At 54.7% G+C, this 11,700-nt stretch overlaps 1 protein-coding gene across 1 annotated transcript; it reads right to left on the bottom strand.

Moving 5' to 3' along the window:
- Window positions 1–3,064: 3,064 nt before the first annotated feature.
- LOC118649138 (cationic amino acid transporter 3-like) lies at window positions 3,065–11,488 on the bottom strand. Its single transcript, XM_036295939.1, has 11 exons — window positions 11,116–11,488; window positions 9,355–9,510; window positions 6,602–6,779; window positions 6,092–6,204; window positions 5,715–5,937; window positions 5,157–5,296; window positions 4,952–5,054; window positions 4,226–4,428; window positions 3,652–3,818; window positions 3,284–3,392; window positions 3,065–3,156 (listed from the first exon to the last, which is right to left on the bottom strand). Exons 1-11 carry the CDS (start codon window positions 11,486–11,488, stop codon window positions 3,065–3,067), a joined length of 1,857 nt encoding a protein of 618 aa, XP_036151832.1.
- Window positions 11,489–11,700: the final 212 nt, after the last annotated feature.

Genomic DNA, 11,700 nt, shown 5'->3' with positions numbered 1-11,700 from the left:
AAGTAATTCCTAGAAGAAATGGGCTGAGGAAACGAGTTATGGGGGTAAAGGAAGGGCCCTTGGGGCTTGGGAGGGGGGAGGGTCGGGGAAGGGGAAGGCGGGGGCTCCCGGTGGGAGAGCACACCACACTGAGTCCTCCAGCTGCAGGGTGTTATGTGGAGACTTTGGGGGCAGTCCCAAGAGATCGAAATAGACCAGCGGCTCTCAACCTGTGGGTCGCGACCCCTTTGGGGTCTAAGACCCTTGGAAAACACATATATAATTACATATTGTTTTTGTGATTAATCACTATGCTTTAATTATGTTCAATTTGTAACAATGAAAATACATCCTGCATATCAGATATGTACATTACGATTGATAACAGTAGCAAAATTACAGTTATGAAGTAGCAACGAAAATAATTTTATGGTTGAGGGTCACCACAACATGAGGAACTGTATTAAAGGGTCGCGGCATGAGGAAGGTTGAGAACCACTGCCCCAGACTAGTCATTTTTCCAGGTGCGTCCGTTCAGGGTTGTGGCCCCCACTGATCGACTGGCCGGCACCGGGCAGCGGGTCATTATTCCGTGCAGCTGGTCCTGACCTCAGCCGTGGCTGCCTTTGTTGCTTATCTGGGCCTGGAGCTGAAATACAACTGAGGCCTAGATGTCATCTCTAGGGAGGAAAGGTCCGGGGTCCAAACAGCGCGACCAGCAGTGACATGCTGGGGGCGAGGTCCCACCCCACAATGTCCTTTGCTAGGCCCTGGGGCTTCCTGCCCTGGTGACCTGTTCCTGGCCTGTCTTCCTTGCTCTGTTCATGTCTGTCTAACTGCCTGTTACAGACCAACAGATTAATGTTCCTCCTTCTCTCTCTCTCATCAAATTTTTTTTATTTTTTATTTCTTTTATTATTTTTTTTTATTTTTTTATTTTTTTATATATTTTATTGATTTTTTACAGAGAGGAAGGGAGAGAGATAGAGAGTTAGAAACATCGATGAGAGAGAAACATCGATCAGCTGCCTCCTGCACATCTCCCACTGGGGATATGCCCGCAACCCAGGTACATGCCCTTGACCGGAATCGAACCTGGGACCTTTCAGTCCACAAGCCGATGCTCTATCCACTGAGCCAAGCCGGTTTTGGCAAATTTTTTTTTATTTTTAATAAAAAAGTAATAAATTAAGAGGCGGGAGGACTTAAATGACTATGGAACAAGAGAAGATCACCAGGTCACCAGTAAGTACGTGAAATTGTGTTCAACTTCCTTTCCCATCCAGGAAATGCAAAGCAAAGGGCCACATCGCTAGACGCTCAGCAGAATGGCTAAAATAGAAATTGCATGAGCCGCTGTCTTTGTTGGATTTGCAAACATGGCCTGTTCAGGAAGGAACTGAGCCGGGCCACTGTACCCATCACATCCTGGAGGTCCCGCCACAGGGACCGGAGGCCATGCTGCGGGCTGAGAGCGGGTTTGTCCTGAAGGGGCCAGGGCCTGGGGTAGAGACCCAGGAGAGTGCTGGGAGCAGTCAGACTTGGGGGGGACCTGAGCCGTCTGAGACCGGTCAACCCTAGGGCAAAGGCTGATGTTGAGGAAAGAACTGGAGCTCCTGGTGGGAACCTGAGAACAAGGGGGTGGGCGCTGTCCTTCCAAACTACTCCATACAGGTAGGGGGGTGAGGAGAAAGAATTGGCAAGTTCCTGTCGGGAGAGGGAGGAGGGCCACAGAGGACAGAGTGTGCGGAGGGAGGCACAGAGATAAGATGAAGCTGTGCAGACAGGCAGTGCCGGGCAGGCCTCTGGACACAGCCGAGCAGCAGGGACACTGCCTGAGTGGACAGGTGACACAAAGAAACAGGGAAGTGGCCATCACTCAGGACTCTTGCCCCAGGGTAAGGGCTATGCCCTCCATCTTACCCTGGATCCTCCATTTTTGGGCAGCCATGTGCTCGGCAAGGAGCTTCTTCCCGGAAGCCCAAGCCTCTGCCACCCACACCCAGGATTTCTTTAAACTAACCAATGACAATCAAGGGAAGTGCGGGCCATAGATATGACCACATCCTGTGTAACAAGACACCGACTTGCGCCTGGCCAATCAGCAGGGCCCACAGTCATCTCTCTTCCCCTTACTCCAACCGCCCTATAAAACCCCTCTCCACACAGAGTTCTTTCTCTCTGCCGCTTGCTGCTGCGTCGGTGAGTGTGGTCGGGGAGCCGAGCTAGCTCGAATAAAGACTCTTTGCTTTTGCATCAGACTCAGCTGGCTCCCTGGTGGTCTATTGGGGATCCTGAAATCTGGGCATAACAGTTCCGACTACATGGATGGACCTAGAGGGTATTATGCTAAGTAAAATAAGCTGGACAGAGAAAGACAAACACCACATGATCTCGCTTATATGTGCCACCTGAAAAAACCAAAATAACTAAATGAGCAAAACAGACACGGAGATACAGAGAACAGACTGCTAATTGCCAGATGGGAGTGTGACAGGGCAGTGCTGGGTGAAAAGGGTGAGAAGTACAAACTGGTAGCTACAAAGGAGTCACGGGGATTTCAGTACAACACAGGCACATAGTCAAAAATATTATAATAAATATTACAGTCAGGGGATCCCTGCATAAATTACATAAATATCTCACCACGATGCTGTATATCTGAAACGAATATAATACTGAATGTCAACTGTAATTGAGAAAAAACCTTTTTTAATTAAAAATTACCCCCCAAAAGTGCACTGTTGACACCACAGAGTTGAAACAGGTCTTTTCACCCATGGGGCAATCTGTTCTCTCTGGAAGTGGGCACAGGGGGGTCCCCTCCGTGCGGGGAATATTTCATTTCCTCCTCCGGTGGCCGGCGGGTCCCTGTCCGACTTGCGTTGCGAGAGCGCATCTCTCTGCCCCAGCACAGTGCATTGTCCGCGTGTGTGTCTGCCTTTACAAGTGGACACTGAGCAGGGCTCGGGGTGCGCCCCACCTTCGCGCTCCATAGAGGCTCAGAGGCTCCGAGGAACCAGAAGAGGCTGTAGCGCGAGGAGATGCCAGGCAGCATCTGGCTCCCGTGGTCACACTAACCCCACTAGAGGCGCGTGTGAGAGCTGGAGGCGGCTGGCTGTGGCTCACTGGTCTCCAAGCTGTGCCGGATCCCGTATCCAAAGTATATGGCGAAGCCTGGGACGGACACGGGACCATGAGAAGGGACAGTGCCCCCTGGGCCTCCTGTTACGGCACCTGAGACGGCCGGGTGGGAACGGTGGTAGGAAGGAGGTTGGGTTCGGTGCCCCAAGAGGCCACTTACCAATCGCCATCCAGATGCCAAACTGGGCCCAGGTCGTAGAGGTCATCTGCATCATCAAGTACATGTTCACAAAGATGCTGACCAGGGGCAGGACAGGCAGGGCGGGGACCTGTGGGCAAAGCCAGGTCATCGCTGAGCACACCAGACGCTGCAGAGGGACACCCTGCCCCCGCCCACGGGTGGGAAGGGAGAGCTCAGTCCTGCTCAGGCCACGCCCTCGATGCCAACTCAGAGCATGCTCCTGAGCAGAGTGTGGGTCGGGGAGCAGTCCATTCGTTGTGGCCCCTCCCCCTGCCTTCCCTGGTCCAGCGAGGCAGGCAGAGTTCATTCCCTCCAGGCAGGTAGACTGGGGTCCCCAGGTCACCCACCTTGAAGCTAAGAGGAGCTGGGCTCTGGGGCTGCCTCCAGAGGATGAAAGTGAGCCCCACAATGAGCAGCAGCAGCAGAGCAGTCACCGCCGTGGCCATTGGGTCCCCGGAGACCAGACGGCCGGGCCACTGGGCCAGGACCAGGCTCAGGACGGTCAGCAGGAGAGCTGCCAGGGGCGGGTGGAGGAGAACAGGTCAAGGTCAGAAGCCAAAGGGGTCAAGGGCTTGGGTCACATCCCACCCTCAGACTGCCCACCCCAACATGGGCCATCACGCCCTGGCCGGGGTCACTCATGGTTAGAGCGCCAGCCCGTGCACCTCAGGGTCACAGGTTTGGTTCATGGACATGTGCCTGGGTGGCAGGTTCGATCCCTAGTGCGGGAGGCATTCAATCTGTGTGTCTCTCCCACATCGATGTTTCTCCCCGCAACCCCACCCCCACTTCCACTCTCTCTAAAAATCAATGGAGTGGCATCGGCAACAAAAATATGGGCCGTCACCTGTCCAACAGTCCTCCACAGGCACCCACTCCCGCCTCATCCCGTCACCACCCAAGAGCCAAGCCACTGCTCACCCAGCAGCAAGGCACACTCATAGACGATGCGGCCAGATTGCGGGGTGGGGACGGCGCTCTCGGGGCTCCACAGGCTGCTTAGGGCGCCCCCCATTCCTGCTTCACGTACAGGTTCCTGGGAACCGGCGTCAAGCCCAGGCTTTATCTCCGTTATTTCCACCTCTGTCTTCTCGTTCTGGCTTAAATGCTGGTCTGGCTGGTACCTGGGTGAGAGACATGCCTGCAACCTTCACACACGGCCCCTCCCCCAGCCGAGTGGAGCGGCACCCTGAGGAGGCCGCACGCAGGCAACAGAGGAGCCGCTCCCCCCATCAGGAACCTTGGGTTCAAGCCCTGGCCCGGGGGGTTCAGCTGGGAGGGCATCCTCCGGTGCATCTAAGGTCCCAGGTTCCATGCGTGGTCAGGGCACAGGCCCAGCTGTGGGTTCGTCCCCAGTCGGAGTGTATATGGGAGGCAACCACGATGCCTCTCTGTCTCTTTCTCTCTCTTCCCTCAGGAGCCCAAGCCGCGGTGGCTCATGGTTGAGCATTGATGACCTAAGAACCAGGAGGTCCCGGTTTGATTCCCAGTCAGAGCACATGCCCAGGTTGCGGGCTTGGTCCCCAGTGAGGGGCTGTGCAGGAGACAGCCAATCAGAGATTCTCTCTCATCATTGATGTTTCTGACTCTCCCTCCCCTCCCTTCCTCTCTGAAATCAATTTTAAAATCATCTTAGCGGGGCCTCACCTGAGAACCAGCACGGAGAAGGCCACCAGGGCGTACGCCAGCAGGGTCCCGATCGACATGAGGTCCACCAGGTGGTTGAGCTCGAAGAGGAAGGCCATGAGCGCTGCAAGGAGGGCGCAGACACCGTGGGGAGCGGGCGAGGACCCCCTGGGGACATCCCAGCGGAGGGAATTGCATGGCCATGGGGCGGGTTTGGCTTATTCACCTGCAAGAGTTCCAGATACTACGGTGGCTGCGATGGGGGTGTGCGTTCGGGGGTGGACCCGGGCCAGTGCCCGGAACAGGAGTCCGTCCTCTGCCATGGCCAAGATCACCCGCGGCATGGGGAACATGGCGCCCAGGAGGCTGGCGGGGGGAAGGGAAGCGTGTGTGGTGATCGCCAGCGGGCAGGCTGGGCTTCCCAGGCCTGGCCCACACTTCGTCGTCGTTCATCCTCACCTGGGGATGTTTTTCCATTGATTTTTAGAGAGAGTGGAAGGGAGGGGGAGAGACGGAGAGGGAAACACCAATGTGGAGACACATCCATTGATCGCCTCCCGCCCCCCGCCCCGAACAAGACTGGGGATCGAACCTACAACCAAGGTACATGCCCTTCACCAGAATTGAACCCGGGAGCCTTCAGTCCACAGGCCGACGTCCTAGCCACTGAGCCAAGCTGGCCAGGGTGTCTACACGGCTCGAGGTGTGCCTCCCCTCGTCTCTCCACCCAAGGCTGGGGCAGCTGGGGACGGGAGCTGACGGGGAGGCAGCTGATGGGACTGACCTGGACGAAAGGGCACACAGGGTCCCCACAGCCACCACGTATCGGGCCCAGGGCCAGCCCGCGTGGAGGAAGGCCTCTGGCAGGGGGCTGTCGGAGTCGATCTGGTAGTAGGGCACCGTGAGGGTGAGCGCCGCCGAGACCCCGAAGTACGCCAAGAAGCAGACGAAGAGCGAGATCACGGTGCCCAGGGGCACGGCCCGCTGAGGGTTGCGGGCTTCTTCCCCTGCGCGGTGGGAGGGTGTGGGGTCAGGGACACACACCGAGGGGAAGGCACAAAACCCTCTTCCTTCTGAAACTCCCCGGGAGCCGGGCCAACCTCCCACCAACCCTGTGCCCAAGGGCGGCCCACACCCGCCATGGGGCAGCCTGACCGTTACCTGCAGTGGCGATGCAGTCAAAACCAACAAACGCATAGAAGCACGTGGCTGCTCCGCGGAGAACCCCCTCAAAGCCAAAAGGCACGAACCCCCCGGAGCCCAGAGGGCCCAGGCTGCGGTGAGAGAAGGGACGAGGAAGAAGAGGGTGAGCAGGTCAGCCACCTCTACGGGACCACAGCCCCGGCCCATTCCCCCACCACCCGGCCCCACCGCCCGGATCTGCTTCCCACCACATTCCCAGCTCTGCACTCCACACACGTCTGTGGCCAAGAGTCCCCTCCCACCTGGCTGGTGTGGCTCAGTGGTTGAGCATCGACCTATGAACCAGGAGGTCAAGGTTCAGTTCCCGGTCAGGGCACATGCCCGGGTTGTGGGCTCCATCCCCAGTGTGGGGCGTGCAGGAGGCAGCCGGTTATTGATTCTCTCTCATCATTGATGTTTCTCTCTCCCTTCCTTTCTACAATCATCAATAAAAAATATATATTTAAGAACAAAAATTGCCCTCCTGACCTCAAGGTGCCATTGGACTCAGATTTGGTCAACTCGTAGTCCTGCTCCGTGAGCTGCCAGCGGTGCAGACGTCCATTAATGAAGCCAGAGAGGACGATGAAGCCGAGAACCAAGAGGTTCACGCCCGTGAATATCTTGGTAACCAGGGCCGACTCGCGAACTCCCAGGACCAGGACACCTGTGGGGAGATGGAACGGAAAACTAGACAGAAAGCCAAAGAGTGGTTCCCGGGGGCGGGGCGGGGACTGCTGCATGGGTGCAGGGTTTCCTCTGGGACTAGAAGAAGGTGGTTGCACAATATTTGGAATGTACGTAGGGGTCATACACGTTAAAATGGTGGGTTTCACCCCAGCCAGTTGGGGTTAGTGGATAGAGTGTGGGCCCTTGGACTGAGGGGTCCCAGATTCCACTGCAGTCAAAGGCTCATACCTCGGTTGCAGGCCGGACCCCTGGCCCCAGTCAGGGCAGGAGTGTGAGGCAACCCATCTTTGTGTCTCTCTCACATCATTGGTGTTTCTTTTACTCAGTCTCCCCCCCTCCCACTCTCTCTAAAAATCAATGGAAAAATATCCTTGGATGAGGATTAATGAAAAATAAAAATGAAAAACATTGATGGTTGATTTTAAAAAAAACAAACATATTTTATTGATTTTTTACAGAGAGGAAATTGAATGCCGGGATCAAACCAGCCACCTAGGTATGTGCCCTGAACTGGAATCCACCCGCCACCTTGTGGTGCACGGAATGACACCCAAGGGAGTCACACACCAGGGCTGAAATGGCTGATTTTTTTTTTTTTCCAATTCTCACCCGAGGATATTTTCCCATTGATTTTAGGGAGAGTGGAAGAGAGAGGGAAAGACAGAAACATCCATGTGATAGAAACACATCGATTGGTTGCCTCCGACCAGGGCCTGGACCCAAGGAACCTGTAACCAAGGTATGTGCCCTTGACCGGAATCGAACCCAGAGGCCGATTTGGTCCATAGGCCAATGCACTATCCACTGAGCCAAACCAGCTAGGGCATAGGGCTAATTTTTGTCATGGTAACCAACTCATAAATAGTTATGAAATCACCACCTTAAACTTACACAATGTTATAAGTCAATTCTATCTCAATAAAGCTGAGGGGAAATCTCTCTATATAAAAGCCTAATATGCAAATTGTCTTTGCGGGAGTTCAACTGGCAGATCGACTGCTCGTGATGACATGAGCTGACCATCAGGGGGCAGGGTGGAAAGAAGAAAGGCCCCGGCCAGCAGCAAGGGAAGGAAGGCCCTGGCCAGCAGGTGGAAGGCCCCAATCGACCCTGATTGCTGGCCAGGTTTAGGGGACCTACCCATGCACTGGGCCTCTAGTAATAAAATAAAATGGTTCATTTTCCATTATGGGAATGTCACCTCCATTTCTGTTTTAATGATACAAAATACTTTTTTTTAAAGCTTTGGTCTTAGTACAGAGGAAGTTACTGGTTCTCAGCTGGAGGTGACTTTGTCCCATGCCTGAAGCCAGTCCATCCTTGCTGCTTGACACAGTCGCTGCAGGGAACAAACATCTGCACAGCATATGTTTCAAGGGACCTGGCGTATATGGCATACTGTTCTTAATATGTTTGCTCCCCTTAGCGCTGTGTGTTTTAACCAAGGTCACCTCTCCGAGAAAGGTTGTTTCCCCAGGTAGGGATTTTTCCCTGAAGTTAGGGAGGGGATAAAACCCCTGAACTAAATGCCAGGCGGGTAGTTAATCACTTCAACTACGAACAATCACCCTTAAGCTACACAATCTTTACTCCCTGGAATGGAGATAAGAAACACCCTAACCTTTGGAATAGAAATTGACAGGATTAAAATCAACTGGTATAAATACAGATGTAACAAGACAACAAAACACAGAACCTGGCTAGAGAACCTCGCTATGCTGATCAACTAAACGCTGCCTCTGTGTCATGCCTTCTTTGCCCACTCCGTCCACACCTTTGGGAACCCCTGGACCTGCTGGGACTGGACCCCAACAGTCCCACAGGGACATTAGGCGATGTCCTAGACATTCCAATTGCTCCATTTGGGGGGGGGGGGGGGCAGCGCCCCTGGCATCCAGTGAGTAGATGATTGGAGGATCGCTCAATATCTTAGGATGATTTTTTTTTCATATTTATTGTTGAAATGCCCCCTTTTCCCCCCCATTAATCCCTTATAGCCCGCCCCCCCCACCCCAGACTTTCATCACCCTACTGTCTGTGTCCATGGGTTACACATATATGCATACAAAGTCTTGTGTTGATCTCTTCCCATCCACACTCACTTTCCCTCTGAGATTCTAGTCTGTTAAATTTTTTTTAAATGAAATCCTACAGCCCTGGCCAGTTTGGCTCAGTGGATAGAGCATCCGCCTTCGGACTGAGGGATCCCGGGTTCGATTCCAGTCAGGGGCACATGCCTGGGTTGTGGGCTTGATTCCCAGTAGGGGGCTTGTGGGAGGCAGCCGATCAGTGATTCCCTCTCATCATTGATGTTTCTCTCCCTTCCTCTCTGAAATCAATAAAAATATATTTAAAAAATAAAAGGTCCAGCTCAAAATGAGTTCGGAGGGTGGGAACAATGTCGACATCTTGCCTTCCTGTTTCTCCCACGGAAAAATCCCCTTTTCTGGCCTCACATCCCCCCACCCCTTCGCCGCAACCAAGCCTTCCCCGCCCCAGCCGCTCCCCCTCCATGCCCCGCTCACCCCATCCCGTCTCTGGCCCTGCCTCACCTGTGAGCAGCAGCACCAGGCCCAGCGAGAAGAAGTCCAGGTAGCTGGCCAGGAAGGGCACACGCAGAGGCACGCTCCCCTGCAGTGCCCGAGACATGTGGTGCCCGGTCAGGCTGTCGATGGTGGTGCTCCAGGCCCTGGCCACACTGGCGCTGCCTGCAGCCAGAAGGAGGCACATTCGTTCACAGAACGGCCGGCACCCCTGCTGGGCACCAGGGCTCAGGTTTTGGGGGAAAACAAACATGCAAAAGAGTCATCTCAAAGAGGTTCCTTTCTGCTTCCCCCAACCCCTTTTTAAAAAATATTTTTTAGCCCTGACCGGTTTGGCTCAATGGATAGAGCCTCAGCTTGTGGACTCAAGGGTCCCAGGTTCGATTCCGGTCAAGGGCATGTACCTTGGTTGCGGGCACATCCCCAGAAGAGAGTGTGCAGGAGGCAGATGATCAATGTTTCTCTCTCATCGATGTTTCTAACTCTCTATCCCTCTCCCTCCCTCTCTGTAAAAAAATCAATAAAATATATTTTTTTAAAAAACACTTTTTAATTTGTTATTTTAGAGCGAGGAAGAGAGAGGGAGAGAAAGAGAGAGAAACCTCAAACCAGCAACATTGGAGGATGGGAACAACTCTCTAATCAACTGAGCTACCAGGCCAGGGACGCCTCCTCCTCATGGGGTGGGGAGAGGAGACCCATGTTTCACACAACAGGTGAACTATTTAATTTGTTAGAAGGAGTCCGCCTTATGCAAGAAAGGAAAACACGGGAGAAGGCCCTGGAGGGCTGGGAGGTGAGGGGTGACATTTTAAATTGGGCCCGGCCGGTGTGGCTCAGTGGTTGAGCGTCGACCTAGGAACCAGGATGTCATAGTTCAATTTCCGGTTAGGGCACATGCCCGGGTTGCGGGCTTGATCCCCAGTGTGGGGCGTGCGGGAGGCAGCCGAGCCATGATTCTCTCTCATCATTGATGCTTCTGTCTCTCCTTCTCCTTCCCTCTCTGAAATCAACAAAAATGTATGTGTTTTATTTAAAAGAAATGTTAAATCGGGTGGTCAGGGGGGTCTCCTGAAGCCAGCAGCGGCCGAGCGGAGACCTCACCATGGTGAGGCAGGAGCCTTGGGCCACTTCTCTCACCCACGGGGACCCTTCCCCAGTTCCTACCCTTCCCACTGCTTCCTGGTTGTTGTCGTTCTAGAACAGGGGTTCTCAACCTTCCTAATGCCGCGCCCCTGTAATCCAGTTCCTCATGTTGTGGTGACCCCCAATTTCATTGTTACCAATTGAACATAATTAAAGCATAGTGGTTCATCACAAAAACAATATGTAATTATATGTGTGTTTTCCGATGGTCTTAGGCGACCCCTGTGAAAGGGTCGTTCGACCCCCAAAGGGATCGCGACCCACAGGTTGAGAACCGCTGTTCTAGAATATATTTTGTTGATTTTACAGAGAGGAAGGGAGAGGGGTAGAGAGTGAGAAACATCGATGAGAGAGAAACATCCATCAGCTGCCTCCTGCCAGCCCCCTACTGGGGATGGAGCCTGCAACCGAGGTACATGCCCTCGGCCAGAATCCAACCCGGGACCCTTCAGTCCGCAGGCCGACGGCTGGGCCTAGGGCAACAGTGTGGGGGTGTTCCTCACACTTCCCCACTTCCCCTCGAAGCTGGACCCCCAAGTGCTCATGGAGGAGGATGAAGTCCCCACCCCCCTCCTGTTGTCCTGATGGAAGTTTGCTGTCCCCCCAGGGGCCCTGCCGTCTCACCAATGACATAGGAGAGGATGAGGTTCCACCCGGTGACGAAGGCGCACAGCTGTCCCACGGTGACGTAGCTGTAGAGATAGGCAGACCCGGAGCAGGGCACCCGCGCCCCGAACTCCGCGTAGCACAGCCCAGACAGCACGCACGTCACGGCGGCCACCAAGAAGCAGAGGACGATGGCCGGTCCCGCCTTGTCCCTGGCCACCTCCCCGGCCAGGACGTACACTCCGGCCCCCAGGGTGCTGCCCACCCCGAGGGCCACCAGGTCCAGGGTGCTCAGGCACCGGGCCAGGCCGCTGCCAGACCCCTCCCTCCTCTCCAGGGGCCGCCTGCGCACCAGCTTCTCACAAAACCGGCCCAGGCGTCCATACAGCATCTTGGGTGGAGCTGAGCCGGAGGCACAGATCTGCAGGGAGAGAAAGACAGGAAGCCATCAGGAATGTCCGCCCAGCCTGGCCGGCTGTGTGGCTCAGTGGTCAGGGCCTCAGCCTGCGGACCGATGGGTCTCGGGTTCCATTCCCGGTCAAGGGCACCTACCTTGCTTACAGGGTCAACCGCTGGCCCAGAAGGCGACCAATCCATGTATCT

The sequence above is a fragment of the Myotis myotis genome, unplaced genomic scaffold (genome assembly GCF_014108235.1).
Source record: "Myotis myotis isolate mMyoMyo1 unplaced genomic scaffold, mMyoMyo1.p scaffold_m19_p_28, whole genome shotgun sequence".
Lineage (NCBI taxonomy): Eukaryota > Metazoa > Chordata > Mammalia > Chiroptera > Vespertilionidae > Myotis > Myotis myotis.
The sequence above is the reverse complement of the archived record's forward strand: the minus strand, read 5'-3'. Positions and strand labels throughout refer to the sequence as shown.